This window comes from Pezoporus flaviventris, unplaced genomic scaffold (assembly GCF_033815535.1).
Source record: "Pezoporus flaviventris isolate CSIRO_AGI_PZ_B2104156 unplaced genomic scaffold, CSIRO_AGI_Pfla_v1 ptg000002l, whole genome shotgun sequence".
Lineage (NCBI taxonomy): Eukaryota > Metazoa > Chordata > Aves > Psittaciformes > Psittacidae > Pezoporus > Pezoporus flaviventris.
The window spans coordinates 79,756,084-79,774,398 of NW_026892550.1; the positions used below are offsets into that span (position 1 = coordinate 79,756,084).

General features: G+C 38.2%; 1 protein-coding gene across 1 annotated transcript in view; it reads right to left on the reverse strand.

Annotated features, from left to right (window-relative positions):
* PIK3C2G (phosphatidylinositol-4-phosphate 3-kinase catalytic subunit type 2 gamma) overlaps positions 1–18,042 on the reverse strand; it is a 207,892-nt gene extending 189,850 nt beyond the window's left edge. Inside the window, exons 1-4 of the mRNA XM_061444643.1 lie at positions 17,352–18,042; positions 12,551–12,633; positions 8,569–8,726; positions 5,258–5,369 (exon numbers count right to left, since the gene is read on the reverse strand). Of these exons, the coding sequence (XP_061300627.1) occupies positions 5,258–5,369; positions 8,569–8,726; positions 12,551–12,633; positions 17,352–18,011 (1,013 nt within the window). The 5' untranslated portion in view covers positions 18,012–18,042. The remainder of the gene's footprint in view (positions 1–5,257; positions 5,370–8,568; positions 8,727–12,550; positions 12,634–17,351) is intronic.
* Between the last annotated feature and the right edge of the window lie 273 nt (positions 18,043–18,315).

Here is an 18,315-nt window from a genome sequence, read left to right on the forward strand (position 1 = left end):
CCTTAAATTAATGTACTGTACATAAGTTCTGTTCAGTACAACTGCAGGGAATTTATATATCTTTTAGATATTCTGCACCTACACTACAATGTAGTTAAATAAAATACATACTTTTCATTAGAGGTCACAGAAAGTGTAGATATAGGAATTTTTAAAAACAAACACATTAAAGGTCACAGACCTTTCCATGATAACATAGCAAACACCTAAAGCAATGTCCTTCTATAGTGCTTCTATATATTTGTAAAATTCTCTGATTTGAAGAGCATAAAGCACAGATGCAAAAGTGAGAGAGGTTAACACCAATGCAGTGAAGTACCTATACTGGTGGGAAGTGTATCGCTCTTATGCCTTAACCTTCTCAAATCCCCTTACAAGCACAAGCCCAAGCGGCTGGCTCCTGGGACTGTACCAATGCATAGATTGTCTTCTGTTGCTCCTCAGCACATAGCTATGCTGTGCCTACCCATGGCTTTCCTGAAACTTCTTTCTCTCCTCATTTTACCAAATCACATCTCCTTGCGACTAATGATGAACTTTCCCATAATCCTTGTAACATTTAGAACTGCCTCATACCTTTTTTTTCACCTTTTACCCAACTATTATTCCCGATCTTTCCATTCTCCCTTAACTTCACCCTTAGGAAAGGTGATATAGCTATACTCTCCTCTGTACTTACAATTTTGTACCAGAAATGTACAAACCCCATATTTTCCAAGTATAACTATTCCATGTCATCATGTTTCCAAGTGAAACAAGATACACTAACAGAAGTTTGTGGTTATAACTACGTTTACACTAGTGGTTTATGTTAGTTTTGTGTCAGGCAGGTACTACACATCATCATATCCTTTAGTGACGTATCTGTGCTGCCTGAAACACTGCAGTCAGAAGTACTGGGATACAGTTGACTCCATGAGTGGATTTTATTTGTACAAAAGAGAAAAACTGTGACAGGAATTGTGACACAGGAGACTAGACAAAATTAATTAATGACTCATAAATGTGGAAACCTGCTCTAGATGAAAGGTGAACTACAAGAAACAGAGATACAGCTTTGCCATAGATTGACAGACTACCTTTTAGCCATACCCCAGGCTGTAACACACTATGTGGATCTGCTACTATAGCTGTACTACTAAGATAAAAGTAATATAGCCCCTTTGGAGAATAGCAGGATTATTAGTAACTTGTTTACATTGCTCCAAGCTTTGTAAAGGAAACACAAATAAAAATGCTACAACATTATTAACAGTTTGCCCATATTTTTTGCTGGAATTACTATGTGGAGAATACAGCTTTCATGAGAATGCCATGATAAAAGACAAAGTAAAAGGCAGTGTTTGTCTTTAAGAGCCATGCTAATGAACTAGTCAAAGTAAAGTGACTTGCCTGTGGTCCCACAATACATCAGAAGAAGAGCAATGGAAAATCTGTCAGTCTCTGAAGACTCCCTCACCACTAGATGATTTTGCTTCCCCTCAGCAATGTTCTCTGATGTGCTATAAGCTCCAAATCCTAATACAGTTCAATCAGACTTTTTTTTTAAGGACTCAGCTGAGCAGTGTTTCTGAATGAGAAACTTAATATGCAGTGACAAGAGAAAATGAAGTTTATTTTTTACAAAGAACATATTCATCCAGAAGGTGCTTGCTTCTTACAATCCAAGTCTGCATGAACAGAACCCTGCCCAGCCTATAATTAATAGCTTAAACTTCACTTTGAGTGAAAACAAGTTTTTACTTAGGTCTCAATTCTCAGAGAATAGAATTAGTAAGGCAAAAACGTGTCATCAGTAAGCATGTGAGCAGAAATAATAAGCATTCAGACTCTTCTGTTCTATACCCCTGCTTACCGTGTTGGCTAAACTGCAAAGCAGTAAGGTAACTGCACAAATTACAATATGATAGAGCATGGATGGAATTACAACCACATAGCACAAAAGATCATTTACAATATCTGATGCCTTATTAAAAAAAAAAAAGAAAGAAAGGATGTTTAGAAGAAAACTTATAAATATCCTCGGACTTCATTACTTTGCTGGTTCTGCATTACTGGAACCTTTTGCAAACAAATTAATAAAACAATAAATAATAAAAAAAAAAAATAGACTGCCCTGTATCCTTATAATACACCCATGTACCTTGTTTTATTATGTGTTTCAGGATGCCCCGAGTCTGTGGTCTGTAGTTCTAAAGGCAAAAAATGTCTAAATGGATTGATTCATTGTTGTCACATGAGATGGGTTGGTTTTGTCTTGCTGCTGGCATTGAGAGCTAGGAGTTATTTGACACAAGCTGCTTAAACTCAATTTAATTTATTTGCATATAACATCTTTCATTAAGAGGCATCATTTTTAGGAGCATCTATTCTAAATTTTACAAAAGACAGGAAAGTGTGAGAGCAGGATTATCAAGGTAGATGCAGAAGGTCTGGATGATGGGATGATAAAGCAAAGAATTTTTAGAAACAGCAGATGGCCCTCCAAGAAATAAAAGATTATCATGAACAGCACAAGGATAAGACAGTGGAGAGTATACCCACAGCTGGGAAACCCAGAGAAGGAGAGTTTAGGGATGCACATGAAAATCAGAAAATTCTATGAATAGTGGTAAAAATTGATGACACAAATATGGGGTTTACTCCTCTTTTCCTTCAAGGAGTCTCTGTCTTTCAGACAGGGTTCTGCCTCTATGTGCACTTACACTGAAATCTAAAAAACAAACTGCAGCAACTAACTGGGGTAGTTAGTAACGTATGCCTTACAATAGAAGAAGGGGAAGGGACAAGGTGGCAATGAATCCTGATAGCTTCTACAGGTACTGCAAGAAAACCCTGAAGGAAAAGGAAGCATAAGAAGAAAAAAGAAACTTGCAGATAGAAGCAAGGCCAGGATTTCTGATCAGTGAACAAAATAAACTTAAAACCAGAAACCAAATGAGATTATAAATCAGAATTTCACAGATGGCTCTATTAGCTAGGACTGACCTGCAGTCTACATGCAGCCTTCTGTTTTGTTAAAATTTGGATATTTGGAAACTGATACTCTTCTTGTGAGTCAGACAGGACGTAAACTCAAGGATATCTCCATAAGAAGGGAATAACGGATGGTGAAATCTTGTGGTGCTGAGTGTAATGGTCCTTAGTATACAAGTATTTTTTTCCCCAATCTAATTCAAAGCTAAATGGATTCCAGTCTTTCAGGTGCTGCTGCAGGAGGCAGGATGAAGTGCTCATTAATATAGTCAACATAAGAGTAAAAGAAAGATTTTGACAGATCTTCACAAAGTAGTCTGGTTCACTAAAACACTCTGGTGAGAACAATTCATCATATCACCATTTTGGCTTCACTTTAGTTTTTTCTGGATTATAATAAAGCAGAAGCGACAACATATTTATTCCCTTTGCTGTCGCATAATTAGGGGAACTTCTGCAGGTTTTCATCACTGAACGATTTCCAAATACTCTTCTGGGGAAGAATCCTGCACAAGTACCTCAAATCATTCTGTTAGAAACATCTTTAGGAAAGCAATTTGCAGTAAAAGATAGCCCAAACACAGGAAAAATCTCACCCTGAGGCTACTCCAAAGGCTGGGTTAAGCTACCCAAGGGATCATTATGGTCTGGAGCTTCAAATTTGATACAGGACTCTGATGAGGACACAGAAGAAAGAGAGCTGGAATCACTGCGCAGCACAGAATTACAAACTGCTAAGGCCAGAAGTGCAGCTCATTGCTTTCTGCATGACAGTGCAGGAGCAAAGCAAAAAAAGTGAAGAACATTACTGACTTGTTTCACTGCTAATGAGACGTGCAGAGATTCTGCAAGTGCCAGAATTTAAACAGTCCACTATTGATGTGTTCTCCCCAACAGTGAAAATATAACTGTTTACAACACACTGTATACTGTACTGAAACACACTGAGCTCACCGTCAATTCAGTGACTCATTATTCCCATTTTCTTCAGTAATTAGTTTGAAACGAGAAGAAAGTCTTGAAAACAACAACAACAATTAAAAAAAAAAACAAAAAAAACCCTGGCCTTTTATATAATTAGGAGATCTGTGTATGACCTGATTCTCTGCTCAGTGGTTCTAGTGCTGTAAATGCTTCACATAGTGCTCTGCTGTACCAGCTCCTGCTTTATGGAGATTTGAACAAGTGAAGAGCAAGCTTAGAAATATTGAAGTTCCCATCTTTAGTTGCAAAGCATAATTCATCACAAACATCTGAACATTTGGCCTGTGTAAGAGTACAAGTGTCCAAGCTGGGTATAGAACAAAGTTAATTTACAGTGTGACACTTGCTTCTCACAACTGCATTAGTTTCATTAATCAAGCTGACTTTCTTTGGGCTAGTTTAGGTAACCTTTACACTATACTGCAAATACGACTGCTTCTGAAGATTCCCCTTTCCATTACAGATGTACACTATTTTATCTAACGCTTTTTATGTCTCTAACAGATGAGCTGTGACTCCTGCAGTGCCAGCGTAACATGTTACACAGAGAACTGCCAACTTCTCCCCTTCTGCTGAAAGTCACCAGTGCTACAGCACAGCTGACAAGAGCCTGCACTTCAGCTGTTTCAACACAAAATCTGCTCACTTTTGCTGACAGCTGAATTTAAGCTGCCAGAGGGCAAGAAACAACTACCTGAGTCCAGTAGTGCTTTTACCACAAGATTTTGCTTGAATTAATGCAAACCAGAGCATTTACTTCCTTTCTTGTAGACTACATACATTCAGCAAGACCTGTTTGTATGTATAATGTGTTTTTAGTCAACTTGTAGTCAGCACCGAAGTGCTGACTTCATTTGCTTTACTACTGTTGAAACTGGGTATGAAGAAAAATCACCTGCTGTGCATCTGTATAATACTGTTTCTCCTCTCTTTGGTGATTTCTCCCTTTGAGGATATGCATACCCCCCTCATGCTTATAACCCTCCTGTGAGATACTGGAAGTCGCAGCATCCTCCTATTATAGATGTGAAAGACCAGAAGGGCAACAGAGTGAAACAAATTATTCAAGGCTGCATGAATCTTATATAAGGAGCCAGGATTTGAATCCTCGCACTAGAGCACGCCATCCTCTTTGTAAAACTCAAGTATTGTGTGTTCTGGGAGTTTCAGAAACTATGCATTGTTTGGTACATAAAAGCCTAAATCTCCCTACGGTTGTGTTTACATGGCACGTAAGCAGAGCACAGCTTATATTACACAATACATACTCAATACCAACTCTTAATAAGATACTTACTTTTGTAAGAATTCATCAGACCCACAAACACCTAGAAGGTATTCCTCCTGGACTGGGTATCGATTAGTGCATTGGAGGATCTCTACAATTAAGGCACGAGTGATACAACCAGCTATAAATAAAGATAGCAAGAAAAATTAATAATAGCTTGTTAGAGAATTCCAGGATAGATACTTGAGCAAAGAATTTATTTACAATTCCTGACTACTGCTGCAGACTAGCTCCATCAAGAGGAATTAGATCAAGCCACACCTGATTTTTTTCTTCGAATACTTTACAGCACGTTACAGAAGCTACGTCCATTTTTGTCCATTTAGAAGAAATGACACATTTGCTACCTAATACACTGCTAAACAGAAAGGAAGAGAAAAATGGCTTTTTTTTTTTTTTTATTTTTTTTTTCTGATTAATATCTTGGTACAATTCCCATGTGGGTTGATGCAAAAGTTGACGCTGTTCATGAAACAAGAAGGCTCTAGAATTTTACTTGCTATTGTTTCTACTGTGCCACCTTTTTAGCCATAACCAAGAAATAAATGCTCAGGTGCATTTTATATATACAATATAGTATGAGTGTTATTTAATATTATGTATAGGCATAACTATGTAGAAATATCTCAATTACATATTATTACATATTATATATATAAAGAAGTGTTATGTCAGTTTGCACAATCTGCTGTTCAAAAATATTCTAGAATTTTGAGAATTATTTTAAGCACTACTTGAGCTTTTAAGTCATTTTCCAACCTTACCAAATACACCTCCTCTCTGTCCATTTTAGGAGAATGGAAACAGCTTAAAAATGGAAAAGAATAGCTGCATAATCTGGCAGTCAAATTGCAAACATGTCTAAGTTTGGTCTTTAGAGCAATGTAGAGTGTATTGCACAAGCACTGATGCTGCAAGTCCGAGATGCCTTTCTCTAGCAGAAAAAAGAACTGGCTCTTCAGGTGATGTACCGAGATGGTTTTACAACACAAAATAAAGTCTGGACTCCCTCCACAGTTCTTAGGCAATCTCATTGTCTGTAGCTGGTAACAGTAAAGCCAGAGTATTTTTTCCTTTCATTTATTCAATTCATGGTAATTCTTCATTGCTTCATAATTACCGGCTGCAAGAGCTCTTACTAGTAGCTTTAAGTGAACTTTTTCATATAAAAATGGAAGCTACCTACACATACTCAGAAACTAAACACATAACACAGATTTGTGTGTTGACTAATTTACACTGCTCCAGGTTTAGACAACTAGTTTAAACTGAGCCTAACCAACCAGTTTCATGACTTTTAATGGTGTCTTGAATTACCCAGTTGCCTACAGCAAATCTGGTTCAGAGTTGCTATTATTTTAGAACAAAACCAAAAAATGCAAAACTGTTTTTGTCTGGAAATTTTGTGGATGTGATCCTGAAAACAGCTTCAGACAACAGTTGACATTTCTAGAGGAGGGGACTGTGACAAAACCAAAGCTGAATTAAACCAGAGTTGGTTACCACGGCTAGCTTGGTTTTTGCTTTGGTCTGCTCTTCCCCAGGGAAAAGCAAATGCATCAATGGATTCAAAAGTTCCCTCAGAAAAATCTAATTTTCTTTGCAAACCCATTTTTCTTTTGCCTTGAAAGCCAATTCAATTAAACATTTTTTACCAGTTCAAACATCTAGCATGTGACAACTCTCTGTTTTAAGTGACTCGTCACGGGAGGTTTGACATGTAAACTGCAGTGACTATTTGCTAAATTTATACACACTCAAAGAAGAAAATGGCACAGAATCTTGAATTAAAATTTTAACATGCACCTTTCTCAAGTCACTCATTGGACAAAACCTGAAACTAGTATTATTAATTTTCACCCATAAACATATTTTTCTCTCCTTACTCTGCCAATTGTTTTTGCATCACTGAACAATTCTTTGTATTATATGGGGCAAAAGAGTGCACTTCCTCCCCCACTTCAACTATATGTAATTGTTTAGATTGTCTGTAAACAAGTTTAGATAGGGAGCGTTTCTTATACGCCCTTCAGTTTTAGATGTGCCTTCTAAAGCACTTCTGTGAATAAGTTAAGCAGACTGAAAATTGAACGATCTGTAGTGTAAATGACACCTATATGGTAAAACATATGCATTACAGGGAACTTCAGTGTAGATCCCTTGCCTAGCTGACATAAGTGATGGGAATACTGCCTTCTGGACCAATTGTCCAAGATCTTTGGTCCTTTTCTCCATAGTATCCACAAAATGTTAGTTTAAGATGATACAGCCTACTATTTTCCAGGCTTTCCAGTAACTGTGTTTCCAGTAAGCGCCAAATCAAGCAACTAAACTTGTATGAATAAACAGATATTTACGAAAATACTTAAAAGATGCATATATATATATGTTGACTGACATTCTGTAAATCTCTGGATTTTCAGCTTTGAACCTGTCAAACTAACACTTAGCCTGCTAACAGCCAAATAATTTCTTGACAAGTGAAAAAATTATTCATAAGCAGAAAAAAAAAAAAAAAAGACCATCCCTTAATGAAGCAGCACAAGAAGAGAGGGGGAAGAGGATTTAATTCACTTCATTTTGTATATCTGCCTTGAAAAGTGAAAATTACCAGAGCTGGAATCAAAGATTCTCCCATTCAGCATAATACATAATGCACAGGAGCACTGGCAGCTTCCCACAGTCACTAGTGACAGAATAATTTAGGTTTGAAAGACCTCACACAGCCAGTGTCCTCCCCAAAGGAAGGTCAACACTGAATTCAGACCAGCTTGTTCAGGGTTTTGTCCTGTAAGACATTAAAAACCTCCAATGATGGTGAGTCCACCACCAATTTTTAATTATTTTCTTCTCACAGAGTTGGAATTTCTCCTTTCATATTTTGACCAGCATGTACTTTCCCTGACCTGTATATAACCCTGGGTGCAGAGGAGTCTTAGCAACTATAGACTCTAAGTCTTGGATTCAGAAATAGAGTCAAAGCTGTAAAAAGTTCTGCAACTACATGGGGACTACTCCTACACTTTAAATTAGGCAAAAGCTCAAATTCCTTCTGGATCCAAGCCTGAAAGATGGCCTGTTTGAGACTGCCAGAATTGATCCCAGTTCTGATTAAAGAGAGATCTACACATTAACAAAGCTTGATATTTAACAGGATTTTAATTTTACAGCAAATATAGTGACCATATTTGACAAAGTACGTACTCAAGGCTCACATAAGGCTTGCTCTCCAAGCATATTTCCAGATAACAAATGATTTTTTTTTTTATCATCTCCATGAAACTGAATAGTGGAAGGACATGAACACCTCAATCACTTACCACGTGGTGTAAGAAGCAGAGGATGTGGTGAAGAACCTGTCCAAATGCTGATTCTGAATTTTGATTCACCAAGGATATGGTTGGGGAACTTTGTTGCAACACTCCAGATTTTCCCAGTGTTTGTCTTCAAGTCAAAAGCAGGATTGGCATTCCTTATTCTGAAAAGAACATGTGATAAAATGATGTCTAAATAAGTGCGCATTTCAGAACTCTCCTAAGAACAAAACAAGAAATCTACAAGATACCATTGACACACAGTACATAGAGAGCTGTCAGGAATAAAATTTTGCGCAAAAGGAGGGTAAAATGGTAGCAATTCAAACTTAGTGAGATAACTGCAGATCAGATAGAATCCATATAACTACATCCTACTAATGTGGGAAAACCATCAGCAAAATCTTCATGAACTTGACCTCAGTGAAGTCAAAAGGAGTTTAAACACAGACTTCAGTGTCCACTGAGCACAGTAGAAATAAGACAGCTCAAATATGTACTTGGAGAGTTTTGACATAAAACTAACCAAGAGCATGTACGGAGACAGCTGAGACTAGGACAGCTGGTCAAAATGAATACAGGCACACGCTTTCTATGCAAGAAGTCCCTATTTTCACAGTGCTCTAGAATCCAATCTGAAATCCTCATTACTAAAACCCTGGGTATTTATGTAAATGCCTGTAGAGAGCAATAACTATTACAGTCATTGAGTCCCTCTGATATACCATTACCTATAAAATATATTGCCCCTCCTTCTTCCAATTACCGAAGACCTGCAGAAACTAATTCCTCCTGGGGTACCATTTTCTAATGAACATTCGTTGCAGGTATTATGCCTGTCATCTGAGATTAAACTTGCTTTTTAAGCAAATACACTTTACAGCTGCAGGTATGGGTACATATTGGTCCAGATGAAGCTTTACATTTCACTAACTGGCCTGAATATTTTAGCAGCTAACTCAAACATCCTGTACTAAACATACTGCATTCTTTATTTGTTTGTTAGTTCAAGCAGCATTTTGCAGCTTCTGAGTTGGCAGCACTTTATATCATCTCTGATTACAGTGTATTTTGAGCTATAGTTCTCTTGCATAAAGTTCTTCATCACTATGTTACCTTCTGCCTCAGGGCTGCTGCCCAACTCTCTTGAACAACGGTATGAACTACTGTTTTATGTCATGTATTTCTACAGCATGAGAAGGAAAAAAAAAGCCTAGGCTTCCAAAATTAATAATCTAATGAAGCAGCCCATTTCTTATATTGAAAAGCCAGGGGGCATGGTGTTTCAGTGGGGTAGAAGGAAATGAGGCTTGACAATACCTTCAGTATGAGATAGATTTATACTTACAGTAAAAAATCATTATATTACAGAGGCTACTTTGGTGACCTATGTAGCCGTTGTCAGTCTATTTTCTTTGCGAGCAAGATACACATAAAGCTTTCCCTTATCACAAAATTCACTCTTGTAACTTGTTTCTGTAAGAAGGCCAAGGACTGAATAAGACTGGAAACTTCACTACTCTTTCTCCAGCATCAGATTAATGGGCTACATACACACACAGGGCACTAATCACCTCCTGAACTTTCTGGCAATCATTCCAAAACTAAGCAAACCTCATCCCCTTCCCTGCCCACACACTGTATTTTAGAATAATGTGCATAAAGAAATTTGTTTTTTACGCATTTCAAATAAAGATGCATTCAGTTTCAGAAAGTGTTGCTCATTTTGACCATCTGTTGGTTTTAAGTGATTAAAGGGCACCTGGCCTGAGCAGGTGAGTGAAACGTGTCCATCACAACATTCTGAAAGGTTAGGTCTTTCATGGCATAACTGAAGTACTACACAATTATTTCATTAAGAAAATCTTGTGCTGCTTCCTTTCTGTGCTGCAACAACTCAGTGTATGAGGAAAGTACTAACATTTAGAGAGATTTGTTATTTCACAGCATTTCACAATTTCTCTGCAGTGCAAAGCACACCCCTGGAGTCAGTAGGAGGTGGAGGAAACTGTATTTTGCAGCACTGAACCCTAAGGCTACCAACTTGGCATCTTCTGTTATCAAACTCACTTTAGAAAGCTACCCGTGGATGAACGTTCACTATAGGCTATGTCCATGGTTGCAGAAGTAACCTGATAAACAGCCAGTTATTGGGATTCTTTGTGACTCAAAGGATGATCATTTGGCAAGACTGAATACGTTATTTACAAATCTATGACTTTTGCTGTCTTTTGCTTGCTTGTGACATTTTGTCCTAGGAATGTTTTCAAATTTATATGATAGAAGAAAAGCAAAAGTTGCTCTTATTTTCTGTTTAAGAACATTTGCTAGTGATACTCACTAGTTATTGCAAAACAGGAATGACTTAATTCTATTATTTTTTTGCTATAATCAGAGTGAAAAGTTAAATGTATCATATTGAACATTAAAATAAAGTGAATATCCCATTATGTGGAATGCGCCTTCATGCATCTGATGTTAGTAGAATTGGGTTAGAGTTCAGTCTGATGAACTGTGAGGAAAAAAAGGAAACTGAGATGTATGTGAATAAGTATGTTTTAGAAGCTGACCATCCATCCACCCCATATGAATATATAATAGAGTCACTGTTAATTTCAGGGTAACTTCAAACTTGATTTTTCTTTCAGTTCCATTAAGAAATACACAAAGAAAGTAAGTAAAAAACAAAAACAAAAACCCAAACAACCCAGCATTCCATTTTCCAAACACTTTGCTGGGGTAAAAAGTATGCATTTGTGCTAACAACTTCATAGTGTGACTGCTGAATACCTAACCAAAAAAAAAAGGAATCTGCACAGATGGTCTAAAACCCTGCATGTTTAAGCATTCTTGGATTTCAACACAATTGCTTTTTCCAAAGAAGATTAAGTAAAAAAAGTTCTATCCCATTAAGCTATGCTATTACCTGTAATGGTAAACAATAATTAAAGGACTTTCTGCCCCTTGTTAAGTCTGATTTGTCATCATGACAGCATGTAGTAATTCTGTTCCCTGCCAGTCAGTCCCTCCAATGATTTCTTCCTGCTCTGAGCTATACAGGCACTAATATTGTCCAAGACAATGGCAGGTAATTGAACTTAAGTTTCACACACTATAAACCATCAACACTGAAGAGTTAAGTGTACTTGTCACTGATAAAAGGAACTGGTAAGGGAGAAAATATTTTTTGGAATTAACATTACCTTGTGAATTTTAATTTTTAAACCAAAATTAGGAGCATTTCATTTTTAAGTAGGTACTAGAATTATGGCTCTGTTCCAGAATGCATGGTGTGGTGGGTTGAATTGGCTGGACACCAGGTGTCCATCATGACACTCCCATTCAACTCCTCAAAAGGATGAAGAAAAGGGGAAAGGGGGAATAAGACCAAGAAAACCAAAAGCAAAGACCATGCAGAGAAGCAAAAGAAAACAAAAGATTTATTCTCTACTTCCCATCAGCAGGGGATGTTGGGTGACATGGTTTAGTGTGTGGTGTCCCTGCCTATCGCAGGGAGGTTGGAACTAGATGATCTTAAGGCCCTTTCCAACCCCTAACTATTCTATGATTTTGTGTCCAGCCCACTTTCTGCAAAGTAGGGCTTCAGTACATGCAGCAGCTGTTCCAGAAGAAAATCTTCGTAATAGCAACTTACTGTGCCACCATCTACCCCCACTCCCTGAGCTTTTATTGCTGAGCAGACATCATATAGTTTGGAATATCCCTTTGGTCAGTTTGAGCTAGCAGTGCTGGCCCTGTCCCTTACCAAGATCTCACCCACCCACAGCCTACTGGTGAAGAGGAATTAATGGAAAGAAAGTTTGATGCACTGCTGCAAGGCTCAGATGTAGCCAAAACACCGGTGTGTTACCAACACCTTTCCAGCTATACAGTACACCAGTACAAATCACTGCACTCGGAGAGCTGTTAGGGGGAAAATTAGCTCCACCTCAGACGGACACAACATACAGTTTTTTTCATTACTTACTTCTCCACTGCATTGCAAAAAGCAACTGTGTTTTCATTACTTCCTTGATTTGTTTCAGCCAGCTGGATGGACCAACCTGTAGCCTAAAAATACCAGAAAGACACCAGAAGGAACAGAGCTAAGTTATTTAGATCATAACAGAAGCTGAAGCAGCATAAAACTAACATTGCATTTGCCTCCATGAGAACTTTCATACCTTATTATCCTTCCCCTGACTTGATGGAGCTCCAAAATAAGCACAAATAGCTTTTGACTATTGACCATTTTGACTGCACTCTAAATGCTTTCAGCAAAAAAACACAAAGTCACAAAGAATCAACTACCCTGGGTTTAATGATTTTTTATCCTCCCCCCCCCCGTGCAGAATGTAAGGAAGGGCAGACAAAGCTTTCAAAATTCACCTGTGTCTGCACTCTAAATGCAGAAGATGCATGCCTAGTTTACAAAAGGGAGAAGGGACTAAATGAAGCTTATGGTGCAGTGAGTTTTAATCCTTATTTTCACATTTTCTGCTCTGGAAGGAATCTCAGGATCCCTTCAAACTCCATCAACCTGCCAGGTAAGTCCCTAAACCAGGTAACAGGAAACCACTGTATTCTGTTGAACATGAAAAATCCCTAGATAATTTCTCTAAACTTGGAGAGCACAGGTCTGAGCCACTATTTTGGGTCAAAGTACTCCCTTGTCTGTTTGCCATAGTACCCTTTAGTCACAACATTAGCTCCAGGAAAGAGCTTAATACCATTGCATCTGAAAGAAAGCCCATTCTATTCTTGTACAAAGAGACATGTACAATGTTCCCCTGAGACACCAACTTTTAAACCCCTTCAGAGAGAGAAGGGGTTTAAAATGTCATGAATGTCACTGAAGAAATAAATGAAAATGTCATGACATGTCACTGAAGAGGAAACTGAGATGTTGTGGAAAGGTTTATCATTTTAATAATAATGTATATACAAGTATGTAAATTTATAAAAAAAAATAACAAACTAAATTCGAGATTTTTTCCCTGAACAAGGAAGTACAATAGGCATAAGAAAATGTAGGCTGAGAAATTTGAGTTACAGTTTAAAAGATAGGATGACTATAAAAGATGAAAGGTCTGTTGGGAGTTGGCTAGGGGTGAGATAGCAATGCCAGAACAGAAACCTCGAAAACTACAAACCATTTATAGATACCATCAGTCTGGGGTTTCATCATATGTAGTACTTTCATTAACCACAACAGCAGAAGCCTTAGGAGAATGCTTATGAAATGTAAAGATAATAAGGGGTCATCATCAGTGGAAGGAAAAATTGAAATGTCTGGTAGGAAAAACAATGAATAAGCCTGAGGGCTGAAATAAGAGAGTGAAATTAAATTTAGCAATACAAATCAGTGGTCTGTCATCCCTGATTCTACGGACAGCTGAAAAAGCTCTTTTAGGAGTCACTGAAAACATAGCACCTCCACTGGCTCATTTCATTCCACCTTGGTTAGACATCTGCTTTACAATTCACTTCAGCAGACAGTAATAAGGTTCACTATTTAGAAATTATTTATATTACAGTAATGGCCTCCCCAGATTATGATGTCATGAAAAGCCCCACTACGCAAAAAAAAAACCAAACCAATAACAAAAAATCCCATTCCTGATCACACTTACACAGGGTAGATAGTTTTACAAAAAGATACATTGACAAAGCTCTAGAAAGTTTGCACCTGGGGTGCTATGTACCCCTATGTTCCAGATGGAAGAATTTAAGCCCATGTCTCTGGCTGCATGGCTTGCCTGGCGCCTCTCCCTGGGGCTGGGGATGTCAGGGGCCTCGCTGGTGGGAGCTGTGCTCTGGCTGCAGTGAAGGAGATGCAGAAGTTGAACAGCCAAAAGGAGCCACACAATATTGACAAGGGCTCTACAGAACTAAGGATCACTGAAGCCCTATGCTGCAAAGGAAAGACAATTTACCCTACAGGAGCAGTGGTGGAGACTCCCACAGGAGGGAAGGCCGGAAACCTGCAGCTTTCAGCAACAAAAAAAGGTTCCTTTCCCACCTGCAGCTCTGTCATTACAGAGCAAGCACAGTGCCCTGGAAAAGGGCATGGAGAAAGAGAGAGAGGGGATAAATAAAAAGCTGAGAAAACCAGACCACAGGTGAGAAAAGGTGAAGCTGGGACACAGCATTGATTGGGACTGAAGATATCAAAAGATCCAAAACCACTGTTAGGAACTAAAAAAAACCCAAGGAACAGATTGTAATTAAGCAAGGAGATGGCCAATACAGGTAAAGGCTAATTGGCCATGAGGACATGAGTATGGATCCTCAAATTCATGGCTTAAAGATGAATGTGATGAAATAATTACTAAAGGATGGCAAAAAGGAGCTCTGTATGGAGAGGACTGATGACAACAGTGATAAACTAAGACAGTGCATCCCTGGATGACTGGAATCTATCTTTTCACTTCCATAGATTTCTCACATTATGCTACTGATCAAGTCACCTGAACCATCCTTCCCAAATATAAATACTAATTGTTTATTTATTATTTCTGAAGCACATAAACTGAAATCATGAAGTTTGGTCTGATGATTGGGTTTGGGTGAAGAAGTGAATTTTGCTAGTTATTCTGAAAAAAATGAGATTCCAAATATCGTAGATGGAGCAGCCAAATATATTTGATACTTTATAGGTTGTTTTTCAGTTTTCTTTCTAATATGGAGAAAATAAATCTCTTTTTACAGGGATGTTATGAAGACAGTTTCTTTATTATTTTGGAACATCTAACTTGGTGATGAAAAGGCAGGAGAAAATTAATGTTACCTTTATTGCAGTGGACATATTTTGATTAGCACAAATTAAATAAAGCCTACGGCCATACAACTGCATCCAAGAGCTACGGATCAGAATGACAATATGATTTCAGCTATCTGAGCATTTCATTTTGCATACCTATGACCAATCTCGATGTTAATTTCCATGTTGCAGCATCCTTTGAATTTCGCTCTGTCTGCAGTCTTGGTTCTCACCTCCCACTACCCAGATGCATCATTTACACATCCTGGACCTCATCAATCCAATCTTTGCTAATTTTCTTTCTTTTTCTGTGGTGCTCCACTTTTCCAGCTGTCCTGACAGTCTTACTCTGCATTAGCCCTGTCATCTCACAGCCCTTCTTATCTTCTCCAGAACTTCCAGCTCAGTAGCAATGAGTTACTTCTTCACAGGCTTTTTTTACCTTTCCCTATCTCACCTTTCTTTCACTCTCATTTTCCCTTTCTTACTATCTTAAGGTTCAGTTGCTAGCCCCTTGCCTTGGCTCTCTATCCTGACTTGCCTGTTTCTCCCTGAAGGAATTCCTGTGACCACACTGTTTTTTCTGGTACAAATCAATTCTTTCCTCTCTCCCATATCTTCCTCTTCTACCTAAACTGCTCAAATACTTGCCTGACTTAATCAAATCCTTCCACACATTCGACTGTAGTCACCCTTGAATCACTCATCTCTTCCCTTACCTCCCTATAATTACCTCCTCTGTCAAAGAAGCATTTGTGCCTGTTCTTCTGTGTCTGCTTCCTCCAGCACCTCTTCTTCCCATACCACAATTTAATCTCCTCCTGCTCATTTGTATCCTACTATTTTCTACTTTTCTTATGAGAAGGCTTGTTCACCATGATGCTTTAGTTTTCTTATGCTTTAGTTTTCCTGTCATAAGCAAAAAACAACACCACTCTTTTGTCTCACCACCTATTCATCCCCTTCTCTTTTGTATTCATTGCTGAACTTCCAAAATGTGGTGCCCAGGACTAGTCTTAAGAGTTCCTGTCCTCAGATATATTTACCCTCCTGCCTCCCCATCTGTCTGGGTCTGCATATGTTTACTTCTGTAGTTCTCCCTATTCACAGACATAAACACAAGTCATTCAAGTGTCTCTTCCTTTTTACGTTATGATACTATGATCACTGGGGGTTAAAAGCAGAAAGTGAACCTAAACTGTCACTTAATATTCATGGTGCAGATGCAGAGATATCCTGTAGGCTATTTCAGGATTCCTGTAATGATTCAGAATGCTAACAAGGATTAGAGAAAAGGGGGGATTTATAATTTTCCCTCCTCTATGTCAGGATTGTGAAAGAAAGAAAATGAGGAGAGATATAACATCAGAGTGCCATGGGAGCCCCATAAGACATCATTATTAAAAACTGCAAAACCATGAATGGAGCTAAGAACACTTGATGGAAGGAGGAATAAAAGGTAGAGCATTTGTTTCACAAAGACAGCTGATGACAGTCTGCGTTATAGGATCCAGCTTCTGCAGTTACAGTAAATTTGTCTATTTTTAGAAAATAATTATATATGCAGAACATGAAGGCAGGACACAGTATTTTTCTCTCTCAGGATCAGGATATGTCAACCAAACTAGACACAGAGACAATAGTCTGGCTCAACAGAAAAACAGATTCAGGATAATGCACTGTTATTTTGAATCTCAGGTCTCATATCAGACCGTAAGATTTGTTATCTTCTCTCGTTCAAACACATCTTACTCTACATTTCTGTACTTAGCTCTCTGTGGCAGTTTCATGGTTCAATGTGACACAAAATGAGCCCATTGGAGGATTCTAGACCATAATCTAGATTCTCTTTTAGTGTAAAATGCTTTTGCTTCCACACAAGGCCTAAATGTTTTATTTTTCATAGTGTCTTTAAATCAAGTGCTTCTAATCCATGTTGCATCAGCCTGAGCAAATACAAAAAGTGCAAGGACACAGACAAGAACCAAGAACTTTAGGCACTGTTAATATGAGAAAATTTAAATACCTCTCTGTCATGTCCAGAGCTGCTGGGCCAGGTAGGCTCTATGTCACATCTTCTGGAAGTGTTAGTTAAACAAACTTCTCCATTTCCACTTTCATCTTTCAGTTCTTGTCCAAATGGATAGCTGTCTAAGAAAAAGGGACTTCGAGCATCTATGTTATCAAAGCCTGTCTGAAAATTCAGATTTGTGTTGCCTCTTTCCACATTTGAATCAAACACATTTGTGACTGGTCTTAAATTATTCCCTCCATAGAATTCTCTCTTTTGACTGTAGGGGTAGGGATCCACTAGAGAGAAGTTTTCATAATCAGACAGTAAATAAGACCTGAAGCCAACTGCTGGTGACACTGTGCCTTGCTGCCAGTGAGAGACAGGATTTCTAGGGTAAAGCTCACCATTAGCAACCAGAGGCTGACCACAAAACTGCTGGTCAGGCACATTCAGACCAAAGACATCTGATGGGAAAAAAATTTCTTCATGATGATGTGAATGTGATGAACCATAAAAAAAATATTCATTGCTGACTTCATCAATTATTCGATCAAATCCTAGGCTGACCTCTCCAGCAGAACCAGAATGGTATAATGGGTAAGACGCTTGGTTCCCAGGATGTCCTTCATCAAATTCATTGTATGAGAAAGGCAGCCTCCCAGAGTATGCCATGCCTGATTCTTCTCTCAGTCTTATTACTCCTCAGGTCTTACAATAGTTCCAAGGTCAAGGGTAATGTTCAGAACAGGAGCTACATACCCACTGAAATGAAGCACAGAATAAAAGTTAAACTCCAAAATATCTAGTATAATGAAAGCAATACATTTCTTTAGTCTTTTCTTGCTTTAGAACTTTCTCCACATGGTGGAAATGCTTTTTTAATCTGGAGCTTGAAAAGTCTTTTGCCTGATCCTCATTCAAGTACATATTTATGATTATCATCAAATAATAATAAAAAATTCTTATTATGGACTCC